Source organism: Danio rerio, chromosome 15 (genome assembly GCF_052040795.2).
Source record: "Danio rerio strain M-AB ecotype USA chromosome 15, GRCz13ab, whole genome shotgun sequence".
NCBI lineage: Eukaryota > Metazoa > Chordata > Actinopteri > Cypriniformes > Danionidae > Danio > Danio rerio.
The window spans coordinates 18,174,974-18,202,123 of NC_141035.1; the positions used below are offsets into that span (position 1 = coordinate 18,174,974).

A 27,150-nucleotide genomic window follows, 5' to 3' on the forward strand; every position below is an offset into this window, starting at 1 on the left:
CACATATAAGGGTTTGGAACTTGTGGTAAGTATTGTATCTGTAGTTGTTTTTTTTTAATTTAATGTATTTTAATATATATGTTGTTACTTTACTTTTCTACCAAACTGTTTTCAGACACTTTACAAATGTATAAATATATTTTACATTTAATGTAATTAGTTTGTTTATTATTATTATTATTATTATTGTTATTATTAATAATAATTAAAAAATTATTTATTTTTGGCCTTTTTTTATATTGGATAGTAATCAGACAGGAAGCGAGGTGGAAGAGAGAGAAGGGGGTAGGGTTGGGAAATGTTCTCGAGCCGGGATTCTAACTCGGGACGCCCTGAAGAGCTACCGCAACATACAGTTGAAACCAGAAGTTTACATACACTGTATAAAAAGGCACATAACCATTTTAAAATGTCAGATATTAATGTGACTAATTTTTTCTCTTTTAAGTAAGTTAGGATTATCAAATTAGTTTCTGTTATGCTTAATAGCAGAATAATGAGAGAGATATTTTTTGAGAAATTGTTATATCTTCTCTTGAAAGTCAAATTTACATACAATAAGATTATTATGCCTCTCAAAAAGCTCAGATGATGGTGTGTGTCAAGGTTTTGGAAGATTCTAATTGGCTAATTGACAACATTTGAGTTACTAGGAGGCACAACTGTAGAATAGTATTTAAGGAAAACCTTAAATACACTGCTTCCTTGTGTGACAACATGGGAAAATCAACAAGCCAGAATCAACAAACAACAACAAAAAAAAAAGCCAGATAACAATTTGCTAAATTACACTGGTAAAAGAATATTTTTTGGAGACATGTTCTGTGGTGTGATGGAACTAAGATTGAACTGTTTGGCCATAATGACCAGTGTTACATTTGGAGGACAAAGGGGAAAGCTTATGGGGGCGGCAGCATCATGTTGTGGGGCTGTTTGGCTGCAGGAGGGACTGGTCCACTTCACAGCATAGATGGCATCATGAAAAAAGAACATCATGTAGAAATATTGAAGAACATCTCAAGACATCAGCCAGGAAATTAAAACTTGGCCACAAACGGGTCTTCCAAACAGACTATGACCCCAAGCATACTGCCAAATTATTTAAAATGTGCTTTAAGTATAACAGAGTGAATGTTTTGGAGTGGCCATCACAAAGCCCTGATCTCAATCCTAAAGAAAATTTGTGGGCAGAGTTGAAAAGCTTGTGCGAGCAAGACAGCCTACAAATCAGACTCAGTTACACCAATTCTGTCATGAGGGATGGGCCAAAACTCCTTTAAACTATTGTGAGAAGCTTGTGGAAGAATACCCAAAACATTTGAAGAGTTACACAGTTTCAAAGCAAAGCAAAAAAACAAAAAAACAAAAAAAACAAGAAAATGTATGTAAACTTTTGACTGTCTAGAAATTAAAATCTTTTACACAGGTTTTGGATTGTGGTTTGGCTTCAAAATATAAATAATAGTATGAACTCAGTTTGCCTGCCTTTTGTAATTAATTATTAAAATTATTCTGTTTTTAGAATAGAAAAGCCACTTTCTAATGTACAAGCAGGCCCTCATGGCAGACCTGGTGGTTGGATAACCAGTACCAGAACCAGAGGTGGGATGTAACTTTCTTAAAAATGCTCTTAATTTACAAATTCCATGAATACAGCCTCTTAAACATGTATAAATCAAATCCTGTTGCTTATTGATATTTCTAAAGATATTTGTTCTGGTGCCATTATTCTAACTTCTTCGACTTTGCCAGGAGGTCTGTCCAGTCTGACGTCCTCAAAGATGATGCACCCGCTGCCTTTATCCTCAGTCTACACCTGGGGCAGTGGCATTTCAACTCCCCTGCGTCTGCCCATGTTAAACACTGAGGTCATTCAAGTGTCTCTGGGACGCACACAGAAGATGGGAGTCACCAAATCAGGGAGGCTCATCACATGGGAGGTCTGATGCTCATTTTGCATTTGGATTAAATATAAATCAGATTTTATTGCAGTTTTTATGTCTTATGCTGTTTTGGCTGTATGCCAGGCGCCCTCGGTTGGATCCGGTGAGCCCACTCTGCCTGGCGCTGTTGAGCAGATGCAGCCCCAGTTCATCTCCCGCTTCCTAGAGGGCCAGTCTGGAGTCACCATCAAATCTGTGTCCTGTGGAGACCTCTTCACCACCTGCCTAACAGGTGTGCCTCCTAGGCTACATCCACACGAAGCTAGAGCTTTTCCTGTCAGATCCTTTTTTGGCTCATTTAAAACAATTTCAGTAAACACAGAGACATCTCAAGAATATCTGCGTACACACACAAACACTGAAAATGACAGAACAATTTATTTGTCATTAATTATGTTACTGAGATACAGAAAAAATGGAGAAGACGTCTTCATCTTTGGTAGCATATGAATGTAGTACACTATTGTTGTTGTCATTTGCTTCCATCCACCTATTTTTAAGCTCATTTTGGATATGCACATAAAAATACGGTTGGTGGAAGCACCAAGATGTGCATAAATTAAGAAAATGCGCATAAAAAACATTTGTATAACTGAGTAGGATAAACTTTCTATTCGATAAGAAAAGATGCGCATAAACTATAATAAAATTACTTTTACCGAACAAATTCCAGAATGCACATTAATAAGGTCATGTGATTTTGTTATAAGAGATCATGTGATGATCAAAATGTGTGTTAATAGACAAATCAGCAAGCTGAGCACATGGAAAACATCTGGAATGTTGTTATGGTCATTCTAAAATGCCTTAACCCTTTCAGTATTAGTGATATTTTATTATTACTGACACGCCACCTCATGTTCATTGCCATTCATTGTCTTCTGAGGTGCAAGTCATTAATTAAATAAAGACAAAATTCATGCAGCTTTTTCTGCCGCAGCAAATTCCATTTTTACCTTTGATATTTGGCGCCAGTTAATCAGGAAGTGACGATTTTGTTCGCTTTGACTCATTGGATGAAAATGTTGCTTTAGTTACATGTCTCTTATGCGATATTCCAGTTTTGCACATAAATTTAATTTGCATCTTTAGATGGAAACATAGCTATTGTTACATGAGGTAGCATTGACAAGACAGGCTGATGACGTCATTGTTTTAATAAAATTTACTGGGCTGCGTTTCCCAAACAAAAACGTAACTGGTCACAGAAATATCATAGTATGATGCATCATTTGGCAAATGAACAATGTAGTGATGAGTGTTTCCCAAAACCCGTAGTTTTTTTGTCGCAGATCTATCGTTTGAACCACATTAGTTATAACGTAAAACGGTCATGAAAATGCTTTTAACGGGGTGGAGTAACAACTTCTTGAGAGAAGAACCCCATAATTCCTTTGTGCAAATTATATCCAATATTAGTTTTGGTAAAAACATGCACTTGCTTTCCATAATAATTGTAATATATGTACTGTTGAAACCAAACATTTACATACACTCTAAAAAAAGGACGTAACCATTTTTTAAAAAATGTCTGATGGTAAATCATACTAAATGTTTACTATTTTAGATCTGTTAGAATTACCTAAATGATTTACATTTGCTAAATGCCAGAATAGTGAGAGTTTTTTTCTCTCAAGATTTTTTACTAATTTCTAGACAGTTAAAAGTTTACATACATTTCATTTTGGCCCATTCCTCCTGTCAGAATTGGTGTAACTGAGTCTGATTTGTTGGCTGTCTTGCTCGCACAAGCTTTTTCAACTCTGCCCACAAATTTTCTATAGGATTGAATTCAGGGCTTTGTGATGGCCACTCCAAAACATTCACTCTGTTGTCCTTAAAGCACATTTTAACTAATTTGGCAGTATGCTTAGTGTTTCCCGTGTTGCCTGTGTTTCCTTTACAAATATCATTGAGAACATTACATATTCTATTCTAAAACATAAACTCACTTACAAACGCTAACACATATTCGAATATCATATATAGATCATATAAATAAATAATGAGGCTATTTATTAGCAAATGAAGTTTAATATTTATTATTTATAAGAAAATTTTAAAAATCCTACTTTAATAATATTATTAATAATATCGATGATGATTATGATGATGATAATGATGATTATTATTAGGATATTGTTTATTTATTTGTTTTCACAAGCTTTGGAGACGTAACATAAATTTCAAAAACCGTGTGAGCCCACCCGCAAGAGGAGGTGAAGGAAAGTTGTATCAAATATTAAAATCTGACTCCCAGACAAATCTAACTCCGCTTCGCGTGCACATGCATCAACTCAAAGCTGTTTATTATGACTCTTTCATTGATAATTTTTTCCCACAATTGACAGCAAGAACAAACACATCATTGTCTGATTGACAAGCACCACCTAATAATGTTCAAAAGAATTTAAAACACAAAATGGTATGAATTCATACCCAATTTCTAAAGCAAAATAGTGTAATAGGTAGTGTAATCTACACAACATTAAGTGCAGTGTGTGGGTGAGAGGGGGCAGCGTTTTGATGTGATCCGGTTATGTTGTGGTTCTGTTCTGTGACTGCCGGTGTTGGTTGCTGTATGGTTAACAATTTTGACAGTTTAAGTAACTAGGTTAATTTCGATTTATTCATTCATTCATTTTCTTTTCGGCTTAGTCCCTTTATTAATAAGGGGTCGCCACAGCTGAATGAACCACCAACTTATCCAGCATATGTTTTACGCAGCAGATGCCCTTCTAGCTACAACCGATCGCAGGAAAACACCCATACGCACTCATTCACACACATACACTATTGAAAATTTAGTTAATTAACCTATAGCACATGTCTTTGGACTTGGGGGTGAAAGCGGAGCTCCTGGAGGAAACCCAAGCAAACATGGGGAGAACATGCAAACTTCACACAGAAACGCCTACTTACCCAACCAGAGCTGTGAGGCGATTGTGCTTCCCACTTAGCCACTGTGCTGCCCTCATTTTGATTTAAATCTATTAAAAATATTTTTTAGAGTTTTTGTGCGGTTGGGTGAGTTTTGGACAGCTTTTGGGGTGGAAAAAATCCACTATATCTGGCAACACTTTCTCATGCATTAATATGATGCGAATTCGCTGGTCAGATTTCACCAAGCTTGAATTTTGGAATGCAGCATGTGAAACTTGTCAAGCAAACTTGGGTTTCCGGTCTGGCACCTTTTCATGCTTATGAATGGAGGTCAATGGGGGGAAAAGTGCTGTTTGACCATGCCTTTATGGGTTCTTACTAGTCATGAGACATCATGTCACTTGCTCTAGATTACTCATGCCATGTTTTTCGCCTCACACAAATTTTCCAATTGAGCTGAATCATTTGAAGTTCTGCAGAAGACACGATTGAGGTGAATTTCACACATTTACTTGAAATGTGTTGTGCAATCTACATAATTTGCACAGCCAGTTTACCTCTGTTCGTGCTTTATGTTATTTTAAAAATCCAGTGTGGATTAAGGGCCATTATTTTGCTTCATACTGCGTAACGTCACATGTCTGGAAAATAATATACTGATATGATGACACATTACGTTTCTTTCTGTGGTAATCCACATTCATTTTACAAGTCCCCTAGAGTTAAACAGATTTACCATTTTTAATTTATTCAACCAATCTTCAAGTCTTGTGGGGGGTCTTTAGCTTAGCTTAGCTTAGCATAGGTCATTGAATCTAATTAGAACAGGTTCTTCAGATTCTAGGCTGATATATCTAGGAACTATACTCCTATTCTGGAATTATAAACAAGGAACTTTGCTGCCATACAATGGCTGCATCAGGCACAATGAAATCAGTCCCTATCAATATCAGTTCCTATATAATCCTAGAAAATAGCAACTTTTCATATTCCACAGATCGGCTGAATGGTTTAATAATGGTTTAACTGTCTAACTCTTGGTGGTCTTGAAAAATAAGCCTATTTCCCCCCAAAAAGTGGATTGTTTTTTTAAGTGATCGATTTTTACCCTGAAGCTGCAAAGATGACTAAATACTCAAAATGAAGCACAGACTAATTTAAACATTTTTGATAACGTTTAAAAAAGGATGAATGACAACGTAGTTACCCCTTTTTAGTAGCTGTCCAACAGAGCTCATTAAGCGTCATTTGTTCGCGCTGCTAAAGCTAATCTCTTGTCCCCTGGTGTTGTAGCACAGCGGTGTACATTTGTCTGCTCTAAAGTAAAGGATATGCTGTTACCATTCTTCTCTGCAGGGGAATCATTAGTCACTAGCAGTTACAGAGGATTAAAAGACCTTGCTTCCGGTTCAGTCGCTCTACTCATGCAGTGGTGTGCTCTGGCAGACAAACTATTGTTTTTTAATTCTTGTTTACCATCAGCAGCGACTATAATCTGCTCAATTTGCTTTGGGTTGTTTTGCAGACAGAGGTATAATCATGACGTTTGGAAGTGGAAGCAATGGTTGTCTTGGACATGGGAACTTTAATGATGTGACACAGGTAGGTTATAGAGACGTGTTGTTTTATTGTGGTATACTGATGTTTGCAAAGGCAAGCTAAAGATTCAAACAAACTAACCACAAGTTTTAACCCCAGAGAACCCAATGACCCATAGTAATGTGCTTAAATGCCCAGCCGACCCTTAGTAATGGGCTAAAACAGACATTCAGAACACCTTGGTAACTGCACAGAAATACATTGGAAACCACCCATCACACCCAAAATACCCTGGAAACCTTAGTTGTGTTATAACAACACATTCCCAACACACTACAAACCCCAGAACACTCTAGAAGTAGAAACTCCATAGCAATGTATTTAAAAACAAAGAATACCTTAGCAAGTGCATAGCAACACCTTGATAGCAATTTACAACACACTTACAACGCCCAGAACACCATAGAAACACCACAGCAGCATTCTGAAAACAGTAAGAACATCTTAGCAACTACATAGCAACACACTGACAACCAGACACAACCCCAAGAACACCACAGAAGAGTCTAGAAATGCCATAGCAATGTGCTAAAAACACAAAGAATACCTTAGCAAGTGTACCTGAATACCTGAGCTAAACTGAACTGAACTGAACTTAAACACTAAAAACTGAACTACACTGTTCCAGTTACAATGACCATTTATGTGAAGCTGCTTTGACACAATCTACATTGTAAAAGCGCTATACGAATAGAGCTGAATTGAAAGTGCATAGCAACACCTTGATAAAAACACACAACACCCAGAAACGCAACATCAATGTTCTGAAAACAATAAAAACACCTTAGCAACTGCATAGCAACACCAATAACACTCTAGAAACTTTCTGGGTGTGTGCTAAAACACTCAGAATGCTTTAGTATCTGCAAAGTAACACAATGACAACAATCCAAGGCAAAACACAGTAGAAATGACTCCGAGTACATTAGTAACAGCATATCAACACATGGCAACCACCCACAACACACTGGAAACCCCTAGAAGTAGAAACTCCATAGCAATGTGTTTAAAAACACAAAGAATATCTTAGAAAGTGCCTAGCAACACCTTGATAGCAACACAACACACTTGCAACAACCAGAACACAATAGAAACACCATAGCAACATTGTGAAAACAAGAACACTTTGGCAACTGCATAGCAACACATTGACAGCCACCCTCGACACCAAGAACACCACCAAAATGCTAAAGAAATGTCCTAAAAACACAAATAATACCTTAGCAACTGCATAGCAACACATTGACAACCCTCCACAGAACTAAGAACAGCCTAGAAACGCCATAGCAATGTGCTAAAAACACAAAGAATACCTTAGCAAGTGCGTAGCAACTCCTTGATAACAAAACAACAGACTTGCAACACCCAGAACACCACAGAAACACCCCAGGAATGTTCTGAAAACAGTAAAAATATCTTAGCAACTGCATAACAACTCATTGACAATGACCCACAATACCAAGAACACCCTGGAAACGTTTCGGGTGTGTGCTAAACACATAGGATGCTTTAGTATCTGCATTGCAACACCATGACAACAATCCCCCACACACTAGCAACACTTAGAACACAGTAGAAATCACTCAGACCACAATAGTAACTGCTCAGCAATATACTGGCAATCATCGAAAACATTCTAAAAACACCAAAGCAAAAGCAGTGTGCTAACACTTATAACTCTTCTCCATAGCAACACCTTAGCAACCCTTAGAAGTCCCTACCCACCTAACAATTTTAGTTCATTCATTCATTTTCTTTACGGCTTAGTCCCTTTATTAATCCAGGGTCACCACAGCGGAATGAACCGCCATCTTATCCAGCATTAGTATTATGCAGCGGATGCCCTTCCAGCTGCAACCTATCTCTGGGAAACATCCATACACACTCATTCACACTCATACACTACGGCCAATTTGGCCTACCCAATTCACCTGTACTGCATGTCTTTGGACTGTGGGGGAAACCGGAGAACCTGGAGGACACCCACACAAACACAGGGAGAACTTGCTAACTCTGCTCAGAAACGCCAACTGACCCAGCCAAGGCTCGAACCAGCAACCTTTTTGCACTACCTACTGCGCCACCACGTCACCCACAATTTTAGTTATATAAATTTATTCTAAATTCATTCAAAACATCCAGTTTTTTAAAATCATGTAATAATGTTTTTTTTGTCATAATAACATCATTCAAAGGGTTTTCAAAACATTGCAGACTTGAGTTATTTTACATTTACATTTAGTGTTTCTACAGGTGGTTTGTCAAGCCCACTCACCTGTGTGAAGCACTCTTCAAAATGCACAGTGCTTGTGTCGGTTAATGTGTCAGTGAGATGAATGACTGTGTTTTCTACAGGTGGTTTGTGAAACCCACTCACCTGTTCGAGGCACACTCAGAATTTCTTGTATTTTGAGTTAGTGAGTGATGAGGTGGGAGAAAGAAGAGGGATCTAAGATGTACTTATCAGGGTTCAGGTGCTCTTGGAACAGATGGGGTTTAAGCTGTTGTTGAAGGATACCAGTGAATCTACAGTCCATGTGGGAATGGAAAGATCATTCCACCAGCATGGAACATTGAATGAAAAGGTTTTGGAAATTGACTTATAGCCTTGCTGTGATGGTACCACAAGGCGGTGCTCACACCCCGACCGGAGGCTCCTGGATGGGTTGTAGACCCTCAGGAGCAAGTGGTTGGTAAGAGGGTACAGTGCCAGTAGCTGTTCTGTAACCAATGCAGATTAAGAGATAAAAGAAGGTGTTACATGGGTTCTCTTGGGCTCAAGTTCTAAGAACGGTTTTCTCTCGACGTTACAAAAGAATGTTCTAAAACATTATTTTAATAAAGTTTTGTGCTAACATTTACACCACTATTAAGTAACGTTACAGAATATTTTGAGAGCGCTCCCTGTTAGTTGGGTATAAACTTTAGAGTAATGTGCTACACCACATTAGCAACTGCATAGCAATGCAATGGCAACATACCATAAAATTGTAGCAACGTGGTGGATCACAACAAAACACCAATTAAAATATCCTTAAAATGTAAAAGTCCTGCAGTTTTAATTGTATTTATGATCTCCGTTCCTTGTGTTTGTATTTAGCCCAAGATAGTGGAGGCTCTGCTGGGTTATGAGCTGGTTCAAGTGTCTTGTGGAGCATCCCACGTCCTGGCAGTGACCAACGAGCGAGAGGTTTTCTCCTGGGGCCGAGGAGACAACGGTAAATGAGCAACATCACTTGTCAAGGTTTCTCCTTTGTACTCTTGTAGACAGCAGCAGAGCCTCCAGGCAGACCTGGCGCTTTCTGCTCCAACATTCTCTTTCTCTCTTTTTCATCACACTCGTTCTCTGTTATCTCTCCATCTGACAGGCCGGCTCGGTTTGGCCACTCAGGATAGCCACAACTGCCCACAGCAGGTGAGTTTGCCAGCAGATTTCGAAGCCCAGCGCGTGTTGTGTGGCGTTGACTGCTCCATGATCATGAGCACACAGCACCAGATCCTCGCCTGTGGGAACAACAGGTACTCAATATATCTTCTCACTGTTCATTAGGAACAAAAAATACAATGTTATGATGTGGTGTTTAAGTGATTTAGAGTGTATGTTTTGTATAGTTAAAGGCAAAACTATTAAAACAAAGCTACAGTTGAAGTCATAATTATTAGTCCTCCTGTATACCTTTGCCCCAATTTAAGTTTAACAGAGAGATTTTCTAAACATAATAGTTTTAATAAGTCATTTCTAATAACTGATTTGTTTTATCTTTGCCAGGATGACAGTACAGAATATTTTACTTGATATTTTTCAAGACACTAATATACAGTGACATTTAAAGACTTAACTAGGTCAATTGGGTTATTTAGGCAAGTTAGGGTTATTAGGCAAGTCATTGTAAAACAGTGTTTTTTCTGTAGACTTTTGAAAAAAAAATCTTATTGGGCTAATAATATTTACCTTAAAATGTAAAAAAAACAGCTTTTATTCTAGCCAAAATAAAACAAATAAGACTTTCTTCAGAAGAAAAAAATATTATAGGAAATGAGGTAAAAAATTCCTTGCTCTGTTAATGATTTGGCAAATATTTAAAAAAGAAAAAAAAAATCACATGTGGGCTTATAATTCTGACTTTAACTATATACAGTGCATCTGGAATGTATTCATAGCGCTTCACTATTTCCACATTTTTTTATGTTACAGCCTTATTCCAAAATTGATCAAATAAATTTATTTCCTCAATATTCTACACACAATACCCCATAATGACAATGTGAAAAAAGATTTTTTGAAATTATTGCAACTTTATTAAAAAAAAAAAAAAAAAAAAAAAACTGAAAAATCGCATGCACATAAGTATCAAATTGAGCTCAGGTACATTCTGTTTCCACTAATCATTCTTGAGATGTTTCAGCAGCTTAATTTGAGTTCACCTGTGGTAAATTTAGTTGATTGGACATGATTTGAAAAGGCATACACCTGTCTATATAAGGTCCCAGGGTTGACAGTGCATGTCAAAGCACAAACCAAGCATGAAGACAAAGGAATTGACTATAGACCTTAGAGACAGGATTGTCTCGAGGCATAAGGCTGGGCAAGGTTACAGAAAAATCTCTGCTCATCTGAAAGTTCCAATGAGCTCAGTGGCCTTCATCATCCGTAAATGGAAGATGTTTGGAACCACCAGAACTCTTCCTAGAGCTGGCCAGCCATCTAAGCTGAGTGATCGGGGGAGAAAAGGCCTAAAGCTGTGTTCACGCCAGACGTGGAACGCGCGGATAAATCGCGATATTCACGCACAATTAGATGCGTGAACTTTTGAGTTTACTCACTTTATTTACGTGCAAAAATCTGCTTCATTCGCACATCAAATCCACTTCATTCGCACGTCAAGTCCGATTCATTCACGCATCAAATTCACTTCAGAACAGACGTGGATTCGCATGATGGGAGGGCTTTTGTCTGCCCGGTGACTGTAGCTTCGTTGCTAAATGACTAACATGGATTTTATTGAGAAAGTAACTGTGTTTATGTGCTTTATAAAGGCTGAAAAACAGCGTTGATTTGTTTGGAGCAGTGTCTGAGTCCACTAGATCCTTTCAGAGGTACATCCAGCTCTGTGAGCTCATAAACTCCTTCAGAAACTAAACCTGGAAGATGGAAGCATTCAGCAGTGCTTCTGACTTAGCCGAGCCCAGTTTGATGAACTGTTGTCGGTGTGTGCAGGAGGACTTTCCCCCAGACACCAACAACAGGCGCTACGTCATAATCATGCCCCGGCAAGAGCAAGCTCCTAATTGGTTAACGCAGCGCAATGTCCGCTGAAGTTCAGATTTTCCAACTCGAGTGGTTTGCCCAATTCGCGATTCAAACGCTCAATTCGCGCCATGCCATTGGTGCCATTCGCACATATTATGCCGCAGGATGTCTATTTGCGCCCTTGCATTGACGTAACATGTACATCACTTGCGCTTGACGCTTCTTCCGTGTCTGGTGTGAACTTAGCATTAGTCAGGGAGGTGATCAATAACCGGATGGTCACTCTGTCGGAGCTCCAGTGTTCCTTCGGTGGAGAGAGGAGAACCTTACAGAAGGACAACCATCTGTGCAGCAATCCACCAATCAGGCTTGTATGGTAGAGTGGCCAGACGGAAGACACGCCCTGCCAGGAGTTTGCCAAAACGCATCTAAAAGACTCTCAGACCATAAGAAACAGAATTCTCTGGTCTGATGAGACTAAAATTGAACTCTTTGGAGTGAACGCCAGGCGTTATAATTGGAGAAAACCAGGGACCGCTCATCACCAGGCTAATACCATTCCTACAGTGAATGATGGTGGTGGCAGCATCATGCTGTGGGGATGTTTTTTTGCAGCAGAAACTGGAGGACTAGTCAGGATAGAGGGAAAGAGGAATGCAGCAATGTACAGAGACATCCTGAATAAAAACCAGCTTCAGAGTGCTCTTGACCTCAGACTGGGGCGACAGTTCATCTTCCAGTAGGACAATGACTCAAAGCACACAGCCAAAATATCAATGAAGTGGCTTCACAAAAACTCGGTGAATGTCCTTGAGTGGCCCAACCAGAGCCCAGACCTAAATCCTATTGAACATCTCTGGAGAGATCTGAAAATGACTGTACACCTACGCTTCCATCCAGCCTGATAGACCTTGTGAGGTACTGCAAAGAGGAATGGCCGAAACATTCCCAAAGACAGGTGTGCCAAGCATGTGGCATCATATTCAAAAAGACTTAAAGCTGTAATTTCTGCCGAAGGTGCATCAACAAAGTATCACATTGTCATTATGGTGCATTGTGTGTACAATATTGAGGAAATAAAGAAGTTTAATCCATTTTGGAATAAGGCTATAACATAATAATGTGGAAAAAGTAAATGCTTTCTAGAGCCACTGTACATTTTAAATAATATTTTACTTTTTGAGTGTAATTCTAAATATTACATTTGTATGGTGATGATGCATTTATTATATATCAGTCAAGATATGAAAACTGTATTTTTTGTGTGTCTAAATAAAGTAAATGGGCATCTCATTAGCAAACTTTTGATGAATTGGGATTGTAATCAAGGTACACAGTTGCACATTTTAAGAAATTATACTATGACAGCCATATTACATTTGTATCATTATTTTTAGTATTTCACATTGAATAATGGGTAATATGGATTTTTGGCTACACATAACAAATTATACAGTCAGCATTAAGAAATGCTAATTATTTGTTAATTCAAATTAGCTACTGACACAACACTTTAATTAATGTTCTCTCACAAAAAAACAGGGCTCAAGAAAACCTAAATTCCTATGAGAAATTATGACTTCATGTGCAATCATTTCATGAATACGGTCATTCTAACATGACTAGAAATCAGCATCATTTAGCAGAACTTCAGACAGCATGTGGTTGGTTGACTGTCACAGATTCACAAATGTGCCTAGATTTTAACATGTGTTGATGGTTAATGAGCCTGAGAGTGGATTTTTAGAACCTGCTATCCGTCTAATCACAATTACAAGTAAAAATGCATGTCAAAATGTGAAAATATCTCCACGCTTATGTGTCTTGCTTGCGTTAGGGTATTTTTCACAGGTTGCCAAACCAGTTTAGGGAGTTCACACTCCTCATTCCTACAGTGAATGATAAAGATATTTCATCACAGGAAATGACCAGCACAATGTCCATATTTTAAATAACAATCACACCCTGTCAGCCACACCACTGTACTGTCTAAACGTGAAATATCCTCTTTTTTTTTAAATCACCTACACGGACTTGCCAGACTTTCTAAATAAAGCTGTTAAAAACAAGCACACTTTAACATATTTCGAAAAAAAGACTACTAAGAAGGACTATTATATACTTATATATGTTGAAAGTAAAATAATTTCTTATATACAATTTTATACTTCCCTAATTTATTTATCTGAGCTTTTATTCCCATACAGTCCTAGATGTGTTTTATGCTCGTCTGATGCTGGTCTTATTACTGTTCAGTCAACACAGCTAAAATCTTCGGGAGACCGGGCATTCCTTTTATTGGCACCTAAATACTGGAACTCTGTAGATTCTAATATTCGCAATGAAGAATCGCTTTTAATAATCTCTTAAAACTTACTTTTTAAGGGTAGCTTTTATTTGATTTTATTTGACTTTTATATTATTTTTAGATCTACCATCATTATTTCATGTTTTTAATTATTACTTTTTTTGCATTTATCCTTGTGTCTTTTACTGCTGCACATTTTATGTCTGTAAAGTACATTGAGATTCTACTTTTAAAAGTGCTATATAAAAATAAAGTTTATTATTATTATTATTAATAAAATTTTATGTTACTTACAATAAAATGAACATGTCTGGTCTTAAAATTGCTAATTGACCGACATAAGTACAGCTTCATAAGTAATTTTACAATTATTTATGGTTCTCTGAAATATGGTTATAGTATATAGCCGTATATATAGGTAAAGGCCAAATTATTAGAACTCCTGTGAAATATTAAAGTTTTTGCAAATATTTTTCAAGTGATGTTTAACAGAGAAGTTTTTGTACATTTTCAAACATAATAGTTTACTAATTATCACAACTAATTTCTTTTGTCCTTGCCATGATGACAATACAGAATATTTTACTATTTCGCAATATTTTATTATTTTGCAAGATACTAGTATTCTTCAGCTTAAAGTAAAATTTAAAGGCTTAACTGGGTTAATTATGTTAACTTGACAAGTTAAGTTAATTAACCAAGTCATTGGGCAAATGTGGTTTGTTCTGTAGCCAATCGAGAAAAGTAAAATTGTTTGTTAAGGGGCCAAATAATATTGACTTTAAAACTTATTTTCAAATGAATTAGCAGTGTTTACAGTGTTTATATTTGCTCTTTAATGACAGTGTGAATGCTGAGTTAACCTTGACAAAATCCTTAATTTGATTATTATTTTTTAAACCAAACAAACCAAACTACCAAACTTTGTGAACGAAGCCATATTTATTAAGTACACATCGGTAGGTAATACTGTATGGTAGCACTTTATTTTAGGGTGGCCTTGATACATGTTGCATGTACTTACTTTTGTAATTAATTTAAAATAATTATGCATAATTACATGGAACTAGCCCCTAAACGTAACCCTCATCTCGGTAGGGTTGAACCTGCCGTTCAACTGGAACGTAAAGTCCACACTAGGGGTTTTAGTAACTACTAGCTAGATTGTAACTGAAATTTTCTTGCTTCAGTTGCACCACATGTTCTTAAGGCAAACTGTAATTAGTAGTGTGTAAGCTCTCCGTAAAGTCATGTGTGGTTAAATTGAATGACATAATATCCAATAAAAGGCATTTAAATCGTTAAACTGCTGGAAATTCTGCAACTAATGCATCTAGATATGACTGTCCAATGAAAATGAAATTATAAATTATAACATTGGTATAACTAATAATAAAATCATTGGTAAATCAAGTTTTACATTGTTTTGGTGCATAGAATTGTTCTTAGAGCTTGGAGTATGATTGGAACATGATATAAAGGGCCATGAAACCCCCCTCTTTCTGTTCAGGTCTACCTCAGATTTTTCAAAAAATGCATCATAATGGGCTGGAGCTCCACGATCAGAGGCAGGAGTGGGTGTGGCGAGCAGAGCAGGGGAGAGAGAGGGGAGCAAACAAATGTTGTCATTTAGCTCACAAAATGAGGCACAAACTTTGAGGAGATGCATGATTTTATAGTTTACAAAGTTAAAATGCAAAGAAATAAACAGTAATTTAATGCCCTGCTACATTTGTTATTCGGAATTTTATATACACATAACCACAATTTATGCAATTGTAAAGATAATCTTGTTTATTTAAACACTAAATGAGGACTTTTCCCTCAATTCCTAGGTCTGAATACAGACTCAGTGCAGCAGGTCTCTTGCCCTGTCTATTTCAAACTTTAGCCCTGCATGTAATCTGGAGTATTTAGGCAAACACAGCAGCATGGCGATGTGTCTAAATGTGAACCAACTCCTGATAAAAGACAATGTCCGCCATTCTCCAATTCTCGTACTGCTCTCCCGTAAAAAAACCTTGCTGCACACATACTGCTTTGCTGTATCGGCTCTGACAGCATCGCGGGAAAAAACAAGCAGCAAACCCAGTGGATCATGGAAACAAACACAGATGACCCTTCATGAACAGCTAAATACTGTGTGCCGTGTGTCCGTGGATGCAGTTTCACCCAGTCATCAACATAGGGTCTCACAGCTTTGCAGAAGTTGGCACTGGCAGGTCAGCCTTGCTTTCGAAAAGCTCGTGCAGTCATGAATAATTAAGATGCCTGCTCTTCTCATAGGATAAGTAAACTCTGCTATGAAAAATAATGAGAAACTGACGCATCATCTTTGCACTTGCAGTCTTGCACCACGTCACCGATTTTGATCCCGTCCCAAACATTATTTTAAACCTGGAATCTGAAATAAACTGACAAAAGCTCAAAATTATCCAGTTTTCCCCACAATTACAGCTAACAGGTGCTAATATTGTCTTTACTAATGCTTAACACACACAAATCTGTTCAAATCCAAAAGAAAAGTACTCAAAGGTTTTGTGAATTTTTAAGAGTGAGTAATAAATAACAGAATTTTCATTTTTGGGTGAACTAACCCTTTAAGTGTGTTAATTGCAGATTTAACAAGCTGGGTTTGGATAAAGTCTCAGGGACGGAGGAACCCTCGTCTTTCTGTCAGGTGGAGGAGGTTCATCTGTTTCAGCTCGTCCAGTCGGCTCCTCTGAACACAGAGAAGATCGTGTATATAGACATCGGCACAGCACACTCTGTCGCAGTCACAGGTCAGAGCTCTTGGTTTACATTACAGTTGAGTGTGTTTCTTGCTGATTTAGTCTGAGGGCTGTGAGTGTGTGTGCTCTAAATGCAGAAAAAGGTCAGTGTTTCACCTTTGGCAGTAACCAGCATGGACAGCTTGGCTGCAGTCACCGCAGAAGCAGTCGAGTGCCGTATCAGGTGTCGGGCCTGCAGGGCATCACGATGGCTGCGTGTGGTGATGCCTTCACTCTGGCTATTGGAGCAGGTAAACAAGACATATGATCAATCAATCACTCCAAAATCCAAAGTTTTTTTTCATTCATTCATTCATTTTCCTTCAGCTTAGTCCCTTTATTAATCAGGGGTCGCCAAAGCGGAATGTACCGCCAACTTATTCAGCATATGTTTTAAACAGCGGATGTCTCCTCAGCTGCAGCCCATGACTGGAAAACACCCATAAAAACTTATTCACACACTATGGCAAATTTAGCTTATCCAATTCACCTGTAGCGCATGTCTTTGGACTTGTGGGGGAAACCGGACTTTCTTGCTGTGAGGCGACAGCACTATCCACTGCACCACCCTGCCGCCCGAGTTTTTATTTATTAGATTAAAAATAATGAAGCCAATTTTAAAGACCATTAAAGGATTTTTGGAGTTGTTCATCTAGAGTTGAACAGCCGAGTTTTACTTTTTGAATCCATTCAGCCAATCCAGGTCTGGTGGGAGCACTTTTAGCTTAGCTTAGCATAAGTCATAGAATCGGATTAGACCATTAGCATCTCACTCAATTTTTTTTTTAAAGTTTCAAAAATGTTCCTATTTAAAGCTTGACTCAATAAATAATCAAAAAATATCAAAACTTTTTTTTCTATCTTTTGAACAAAATGGTAAGGGTCTAATCCGATTAAAAAATTCATGCTAAGCTAAAAGGGCTTTCGCCGATTTCCAAAAACAAAAAAGAAAAAGAGTGTATTCCTTTTACCTTTTAACTTCCTCTCTAAGATTTTTTGGACCAATTTCTTTAGTTGAATTGTGTTTCAGACATCCCCAAATTTGAGTTTTTTTGTTTTATTGTTTGTTTTAACCAGACGGTTTTGATGCTAAAGGTTTAAGATGCTAAGATTTTCTACATTATGAGACCCCCACAATCTTTGGCACTTACATTATAATTATCATTATTGTAATACTAAGAAATATAATGGTCTTAAAATTAGGCCAAAAATAAGAAAAAAGTTTAAAATAATTAGAAAAAATTCAGACATCATTATCCAATTTTTAATGGATTATTCACAATTGTCTCTTGTGATTATTCTAATACTGTACACAGAATTCTTTGTCATATTATAGTAGAAAAATACTGTGTGATAACTTTTGAGCTTTACTCATTCTACACTCTAAAGAAAAATTATTAAAATAAATAAAATAATAAAAATAAAAGCTTAACAAATAAATTCTCCGGCTGGTCTATATCGAAGGCTCTATCTACTGGACATTATTTGTTTAGAATACACCACAGCCAAAATAAACAGTGCCAGTAAGAAAACTATACAATTTTATTTTTTTCATATTTCTCAGATTCATATTTTTTCAGAAATGTTTCAAACCTGATTTTGTACCTATTATTGCGTATTACTGTGTTTATTAAAAGCGGCGATGCAGTGGCGCAGTAGGTAGTGCTGTCGCCTTACAGCAAGAAGGTCACTGGTTCGAACCTCGGCTGTTGGCATTTCTGTGTGGAGTTTGTATGTTCTCTCTATTTTTGTGTGGGTTTCCACCGGGTGCTCTGGTTTCCCCCACAGTCCACAGACATGCAGTACAGGTGAGTTGGGTAGGCTAAATTGTCTGTTGTGTATGAGTGTGTATGGATGTTTCCTAGAGATGGGTTGCGGCTAGAAGGGCATCCGCTGCATAAAAAAGTGCTGGATCAGTTGGTGGTTCATTCCACCGTGGCGACCCCGGATTAATGAAGCCGAAAAGAAAATGAATGAATGAATAATATAATTGCAACAAACAGCATCAGTTAAAAGTAAAGGCAGTGCTGTTCATTTCTCCAGTGTGTTGTATTGGGGGCAGGTGGGTTAATGAATGTGACATGTGGCTAAAGGTCAGCCTTTCCCCCGACTGAGTCCCAGAGGCTTAAGACTCTGAAGACCTTTATTGTTTTACGTCGTCTTTGTTCATTCATGATTCTCACAGGGTCTGAGAACAAGAAGTGGTCAGAGATATCATTGAGTCACGTGATGTGGGTGTTTGTGCTGCTTGTTTCGGCAGAGGGTGAAGTGTACACTTGGGGTAAAGGCGCGCGCGGTCGACTCGGGAGGAAAGAGGAGGATTCTGGGATACCGAAACCAGTGCAGCTCGACGAGAGCCATGCTTTCACTGTCACCTCAGTGGCTTGTTGCCATGGAAACACTCTACTGGCTGTGAAACGTAATGTGCAGCTTTAACAATTACTTTTATCAATGTTAACCGATCTGTTATATATGGGTTTATTTTTCTATTATTTCTTTTTTCATACACCCTATGATGCTTTGCTTGGATTATGAGAGTAACATCTGCTAAACTGTAACCAATTAATGGAGTGTTTTTAAAAACTAAAATCAAATATTAAAGGGACACTCTATTTTTTGGAAAATAGGGTCCTTATGAGAAGTTGCTATTACACAATATCAGCCTAAAATATACTAACTTTCCATTAGCCATCAGTTTTAGTATATAATGTAATTACTGAGGGAAATAATCTAAACTCTGTGGTCATTTCTAGATAAGATGCTAATGGTCCAATCTGATTCAATGATTTATGATGAGCTAAGCTAAAAGTGCTCCCAACCAGGGGTTCGTTTCCGAAAACCATCGTTAGCCAACTATGGTTGCAAGTTGAGATCTGCGCGGGACTAAATTTTGAATCCCGTTCCCGCCAGGTTTTAGCCCGAACCTCTTCGCTCCTGATTATATTCATCATTTGTTGTCCCGCTGCTCAACCAGCCCCGTTTCCTACCCGCCGTGCCCGATCCCGCTAACGAGCAGGGTGGAGAACAAAACCGAAAACCACCCAGCTATACAGAGTCCAGACAGCCTATAACAAGCTGTCTGTATAAACACACACACACACACACACACACACATAAGCACCAAGCAAGTGACACACACACATAGGCATCACGTTCTCTCTCTCATTCAAACACACACACACACAGACAGCAGAAAGCTCTCTCTCTCATTCGAGCGCACACATACATGCAGACACACACACACACACACACACACACACGCAGACACACACAGCAACAAACAAGCTAAATGCAGCATCACGCTGTCTCATTCACACACATACATACGCGTGCTCACTCGCTCGGGAGTCGGAGCGATATTGTTAGAACGTCCAAAATTAAACCAGTTATCGACCGCTCCTGCACTTTATTCTGAAATGTATTCCCGTGCCGCAGACATCTGGTCGGATCCCGTGGTACAGCTGCGGGAATGCAGACCTGTCGTTGCAAGTTCCGTCTTTACAAACATTGGTAGTTGATCTAGCATAGACGTTGTTGGTTTGGATGAATTTATCAGTTTAGACAGTTCTTCCTCACCTACTGCTTTGACACAGTCTACATTGTAAAAGCACTATAAAAATGAAGATGAATTGAATTTGGCGTTTCCCAAATCCATCGTTCCAATGAACATTCACAAACTGCACCTCCAAAATGTATGCTTGCAACTACACCCCTAGAGCTGTAGTTGGAAGCATAGTTTCTGGTAGTGTTCTATTCCCAGTTATCCCCCCCTATGCCCTATTCATTTAAAACGTTCTAACATTTAAACTCGGAAGGACTTAAACAAAAGCATTAAAGTCATCTCTCTCTTAGGTGTAATTTGCTTTCAAACTATTTTTTACAGTTTAGTTTTAGTGATCTTCGTATTGACAATTGTGCTCCCTTCGCAGTGCATTTTGAAAAAATTGATGTCCTTTTGAATGCACCCGTGGCTCATGATGAAAGCTTTTGATTTATTATTTGAAAGCAGAATTTACTTTACGTCTCCAAAGCTTGTGAAAACAAAAATATTTAGCATTCGTTAATGGTTTTAATTTAGTAGGTTATTTATTAAGAAATAAATCTGTAGTGTATGTGGCGTGGACCTGTTAGTTAGAAGATTTCTGCAGGTTTGAATGTGTCAAATTGTAAAAGTAGACTTTTACAATAAATAAAATAAATAAACAAGATACTACTTAATAATGCTGAAAAATAAAATCATTATTATTAGTCAGTTAGATTTTTCTTCATTTCTTAATAAATATCCTACTGTAAATTACAACTATTAATGATTTATATATGAGATTCGAATATGTGCTAGCTAAATGGTTTTGTTTTAGAATAGAATATGTCATATTCTCAATAATATTTGTAAAGGAAACACAGGCCCTATATTTGCCGTTTACATACATTTCAGTTAATATAGAAAGCAAGTGCATGTGTTTACCAAAACTAATATTGGATTTTTCTTAAATGTGTGTGCATGTAAAACAATATATTTTGAACAAAGATGTTAATGGGTTTTTCTCTAAAGAAGTTGTTACTCCACCCCGTTTACAGCGTCTTTATGGGCAATTTAGGTTATAACCAATGTGGTTCAAACGATAGATCTGCGACAGAGAAACTACTGGTTTGGGGAATCCTCGTCACTACCTCGTTCTTCTCCCAAACGATGCATCGTGCTATGATAGCTCAGAGTTATTTCGTTGTTTGGGAAACACACCCCAGATCCGGAGATTGACTGAATGCATTCAAAAATGGTAAAACTCAACATTCAACTTTCAGAGACTTAAAAAATGAGAATATTTTCACAACAGTGGATTGTTCTTTTAAAAGACAATTTATTAGAAATTACAAATTACTCTCAGCAGACCGTGAAAAACCCCAAAAACTTGCAGCAATACTATGGACATGTTGAATATCTTTGTACGGTCAGCTTGTTAAGTCTTACATCACACTTCACAGATTTGTTTCAGCTCTTTTGCATGGGAGTTCCCCAAACCGGAAGTGCATCCCATCATTTGAAACTCTACAAATGTTGAAAAAAGTGTAGATAATATTCTCTAATTTTGTAATTTCTGTCTTTAGCATTTTTTGAAGAGCCTGGACCAAAGTGACATGACTCTGCCTCTGTCCAGATGAACATCAGAGCCTGCAGTAGACTTCACTCGACTTCGGTTTATCAGGAAACCATAGTGGGTTATGGATAGTTCACAGTCATCATTTATTCACACTTGACTTGTTCCAAACCTGTTTGAGTTTCTTTCTTCTGTTAAACATAAAGGAAGATATTCTGAAGAATGTTGTGCACCTGTAACCATTGACTGTAAAACAAATACTATGAAAGTCAATGGTTACAGGTTTACAACATTCTTCAAATGATCTTATTTTGTGTTCAACAGAACAAAACATGTTTGGAACAAGTGAAGGGTGAGTAAAAGATGACAGAATTTTTGTATTTGGATGAACTATCCCATTAACAGGAAATTCAAGCCAAGCTGTTGTGTTTATGACATGATATGATGCAAAGATAAGCAGTTTTTTTACTGACAAAATGTAAATACTAACTTAAGACAGCAGAATTGTTCAAATTCTGTATTTGCAGTATTACATCTTATGTGTAAAGAAAAGTGTACTGAACTAAGTTTACAATAACATTATTAGTAATGAGAGCGTAGTATTGTAAATAATGCCTTATTCCTGGCTGTGGCAAGAAAAAACTGTACAAATATTTTATATAATTTAGTAATAAAGTGCTGCTTATGAAAATGAATAAAATAAATAGCAACATGTATTATGTCATTTTTTATTATTATTTGAATGCTTTAGTTCTAAAAATGTATTCTATTTAGAATAACATATTACATACAGATGATAATAATAATAATAATAATAGGGGTGGCACGGTGGGTAGTGCTGTCACCTTACAGAAAGAACGTCACTGTTTCGAGCCTCGCATTTCTGTGTGGAGTTTGCATGTTTTCCCATGTTTTCATGTGGATGTTTCCCAGGGACGGGTTGCAGCTGGAAGGGCATCTGCTGCATAAAACATGCTGGATAAGTTGGTGGTTCATTCCGCTGTGGCAACACCTGATGAATAAAGGGACTAAGCCAAAAAGAAAAAAGAAAATGAATAATCATAATTATTATCAGCATTATTATTAATACTATTAATACTATGCTGGATTGTAAATTATTATTCCTCTGCTTGGTAGAAAATTGTATACATATTTTATATAATACTACAATAAATTGTTTATAATTACACATTTACTCAAATTACAAGACTAAAACTAAAAAATCAATAACAGTATCACTAAGCACAATATGACTGTTCTCATCTCAGTGTTCTTTTTTCCCCCATGCTTTAGTGATAAATAGCCTCATGATTTTAGGTACATTAGTTATTGAAAATTAACAAATAATAGTAGTTTTATTTCATAGCTCGAAAAGAACATGAATACATATGAATGCATGAAGCATATCTAAAAGCAATGCTCATGCTTTATTCTCCGATGATTTCCTATCGTCACAGCAAGGAAACGCAAGAGCTCCTGCGTCCATCAGGCTATGATGTAACTCTTGTGCAATATGTGATGCTCAGCGCAACATTAGTAAAGCCCGTGCTTGTCATATGAAACACACATATATCGTAGACAAGACTTTACCATATTTCAATTAAACTGAACTACTGAATGGTGAAACTCTATAAAACTGTCTTACTGAAGTACCATGCTTTGTGCTGTTGTGTTGACGTAATGTCTGCTTCTGCATCACGTGCGCTTCTCGCCGATAGAGGGAGTCGTTTGCTTTATTATTAACTTTCTGCAATCTTTTGTTAGCAGAATTTCAGTTCTTGCCTTTGTATGCACACTTTTAGGAATGTCTGAGTCAATACATCTTGTGATTAAATTTTTAGGTTGTTAATCATGTCCTTACATTGCATGTATATTTATATACATTTAATATTAGTCATATAAATGTGATGATAGGCAGGATTGTTTTGTTCCACATGAGAATAAAGAGCAGGGGGTTTTAAGCACATAAATGTTTTCAAATAACATTAATAATAATAATAATAATAATAATAATTATTATTATTATTACTTTTTCAGAACAGAAAAAAAGTATAATGAATATAATAAAATGCTGTAATACAAGATTTCTATTTAGGGTGTGATTATTATTATGGTTGCAACTATATAGTATTTAACACAATTGAAAAATATATTTGTATCAATATTTTATATTAAATATTGTATTTTTATTATTTTGTAAATGAAAACAATTTTTTAAAAATTATTTCATAATTATGTGGCCTATGCTGACGATGTTTGCATGTAAGGGTCAGGGGCGGATTTAGTAGGCAAAGTATGTGGCTGTTTAGGGCCCCAGGAAATCTGAGGGCCCCAAATAAATACCTAGAAGTATAAATGATAGTATAAATTATTTATAACCCAATTTTCTATCATATTTTGTACGGTAAGGATCTAAAAATTTTAATTTTAAAGTAATTATTACATCTGCACAAATGTGTCCCCCACCTTCAATCATGGAGCAGTCAAATCAGTAAAAATGTAGTTTTGAAAACGAAAGAGCTCATTTATTTTGTTTAGTTTTTAAGAAAATGAATGAATGAATTATGTTTAGTTGTGAATTCATCTTAAGAAAACAAATAGTTTTAAAAGTTTTACAAGGAGCTTTACATGATATTATTATTATTATTATTTTGCATTAAGATAAAATGTAGAAAATGAGATGGAATGATAGAAGAAAAAAAAACAGCAAAATAATAATACAAAAATGAAAGGACAAAAGGTGCATTTTAGAACTTTTGGGCCCCTTGGCTGGATTTATTTAAGGTGCCAAGATCACCAAATCCGCCCCTGGTAAGGGTACCTATCAGTGTACTAAATAATAGTTATAAATATAGTAATAATAATAAATAATTACTTTCAAAAAGAATATACACATTAAACAGAGTTTAATTGAAACATTTGATTGAAAATAAAGGTTACAGTAGCCTAATACATAAACTATCGGATTATTATATATTATTCATTCATATATCATTATTATTATTATATACATATATGAGTATTACGGTTATTACCATATTTATGATTTCATAAATCATAATAAACAAGCAAACCTAAAAAAGGCTATGTGTATTTTTATAACAGCCGACCGTTGCGAGAAGAACAACTTCCGAAAATAAATTGCATTAAATTAATCCCTTACTTGGCCACATTATTCGGCTCACAGACAGCATTAATACTGTACAAACTGTAAATAAGCTCGCCCTTTTCTGCTTAGGGTTTAAGCGTGGCTCCTCCCCCCTCATGGCCAGTGGGTGGGGCTTTATATACCTAAACAGATGGGATCCGAGCTTTGTCTCCAGGCTGTCAGTGTTATCCTCGACAGGCGCTGTGGATGTTTCTCGTCCTCTCGGTTCATCAGCGAGCTCTAGCCTGCATTGACAGCCTCGTCGCCGGGTTTAAGCTGTCATCCTGACCGAGCCGTGTTGCTCGAAAAGAGGAAGCCGAGAGAAGAAACAATACCGAGGGTTGTGTGCCGTTGGCAAGTGAAGATCAGTTTTCAATACGCGGACTCTTGTTATTGCGGTGGAAAACAAACGACAGCTCCTATAGACGCTCCTCACTGAAGCAGCAGCAATGCCTGGCTTTGACTACAAGTTCCTGGAGAAGCCCAAGAGACGCTTTCAATGTCCTCTGTGTAGCAAAGCAATGAGGGAACCGGTCCAAGTTTCCACATGTGGACACCGATTCTGTGATACCTGCCTGCAGGAATTTCTCAGGTAAGAGCAACGTTTGGCCAAACGCGTATATGTTTTGCGATGGAAATGAGCCGTGGATGCTGCTGCAACAACAACAATAACAACAACACACCGAAGGATAGACATAAGCATGAGTGTGTACGCGAACCGAGGGATGAAAACGCAGAAGTGTGTTCATCGTATAATAAACAGCGTCGTCAATCATCGTTTCAGCACTTGACAGTCTGGTGCGCGACGGTTGATGTTTTTATACCGGCGCGTAGGCCTTCGGTTGATCTGACAGCCAATGAGAAATCAAGAAGGATATTCAATATGCAAATATCTTGCAAATTAAGTTAGTTGCTGTTGTGTCAGGAGACAAAACAGACAGAAAGAGCAAATGCGTGTGCTTGAGAGAGAAATGCAATTTTTTTTAAGTAATAAAGGTTAGTGATATTGTTGTCAAAAATATGCACTTCAGGATTACACTTCTATGTTTATGAGTTTTTGGTGTGATGTCAACAGAAGACAGTTCCAGAGACATTGTTTACAAAAAGTAATCTGATAATGATACAAATTACACAATGAAATGGTAACGTAATTATAGTTAATGTATTCGGACAACTTTTGGATTACTTTTAGAATACTTCTGACCTCTGAATATTTTGGATTACTTCTTTATAACTTATTTATGACACAGGTTTAAAGAAATCAAAGAAATAAAGCATGTTCGGTTCTTACTCAATGTTGTGAATTGCATTAAACATTTGATTAAAATAAACAACTAAGTAGGGGCGACACGGTGGCGCAGTGGGTAGCATGATCACCTCATAACAAGAAGGTTGCTGTTTCGAACCTCGGCTGGGTCAGTTGGCATTTCTGTGTGGAGTTGGCATGTTCTCCCCATAATGTTGTGAGTTTCCTCTGGGTGATCCGGTTTCTCCTACAAGTGCGAAGACATGCGCTATAAGTGAGTTGGTTAAGCTAAATTGTTCCGTAGTGTATGTATGAGACGTGTGTGAATGACAGTGTATGGGTGTTTCCCTGTAAAATATATGCTGGATAAGTTGGTGGTTCATTCCGCTGTGGTGACCCTTGATTAATAAAGGGACTAAGGCGAAAAGAAAATGAATGAATGAATGAATAAGCAACTAAGTGATTTTAAAATAAAGCGGAACAATCCAATTTATTGTCAACATGCAAATGTTTAGTTGAATTATTAAAATACTTAAAATTACTGAACTTTTATTGAGTATTTTAATTTGGAAATCCCTGCTGCATCAAAAGAACAAATATTTAATAATATTACACATGAAAACATCAATGACTTGCAAATATTTGTTAGTCAGTCATGGGCAGTGTTTAACAGCTTGCATAATAAACCCATACGCAGTATAACTGATTGAAAGCTTTCATCTCCAAACAAAGAACCATGGGTGGAAAGTCAATTCAATGGCAATTACATGGGATTAGCCATTCTTCATTGTGATTATTCAAGCTAAATGATATTGCAAACAACAGATTTTATATTAGAAAAAAAATGGCGAATGGTTTAATTATAAATAATTTACTGCCATTACAGAAGTAACTCGTAATCATGT

The 27,150-nt window shown here is 37.1% G+C and overlaps 2 protein-coding genes and 2 long non-coding RNA genes across 7 annotated transcripts in view; 3 read left to right on the forward strand and 1 right to left on the reverse strand.

The window, feature by feature from the left end:
* Positions 1–22,565, forward strand: part of nek8 (NIMA-related kinase 8) — a 40,669-nt gene extending 18,104 nt beyond the window's left edge. For 2 of the 4 annotated variants that reach the window (XM_087282374.1, XM_087282373.1), the window contains exons 6-14: positions 1,523–1,602; positions 1,753–1,940; positions 2,028–2,175; positions 6,352–6,428; positions 9,526–9,643; positions 9,794–9,944; positions 16,604–16,767; positions 16,854–17,006; positions 21,862–22,565. In XM_087282374.1, the coding sequence (XP_087138500.1) occupies positions 1,523–1,602; positions 1,753–1,940; positions 2,028–2,175; positions 6,352–6,428; positions 9,526–9,643; positions 9,794–9,944; positions 16,604–16,767; positions 16,854–17,006; positions 21,862–21,890 (1,108 nt within the window). In that variant the 3' untranslated portion in view covers positions 21,891–22,565. 4 annotated transcript variants of the gene reach the window in all.
* LOC137487733 (uncharacterized) overlaps positions 1–27,150 on the forward strand; it is a 753,637-nt gene that overhangs the window by 224,508 nt on the left and 501,979 nt on the right. The window lies entirely within an intron of this gene.
* Positions 9,244–25,791, reverse strand: LOC147840567 (uncharacterized). Its single transcript, XR_015509213.1, has 4 exons — positions 25,143–25,791; positions 22,702–22,879; positions 16,873–16,994; positions 9,244–9,929 (listed from the first exon to the last, which is right to left on the reverse strand). It is a non-coding gene; the product is annotated as an uncharacterized LOC147840567 (long non-coding RNA).
* Positions 25,198–27,150, forward strand: part of traf4a (tnf receptor-associated factor 4a) — a 75,898-nt gene continuing 73,945 nt past the window's right edge. Inside the window, 1 exon segment of the mRNA NM_205762.1 lies at positions 25,198–25,591. Within this exon segment, the coding sequence (NP_991325.1) occupies positions 25,449–25,591 (143 nt within the window). The 5' untranslated portion in view covers positions 25,198–25,448.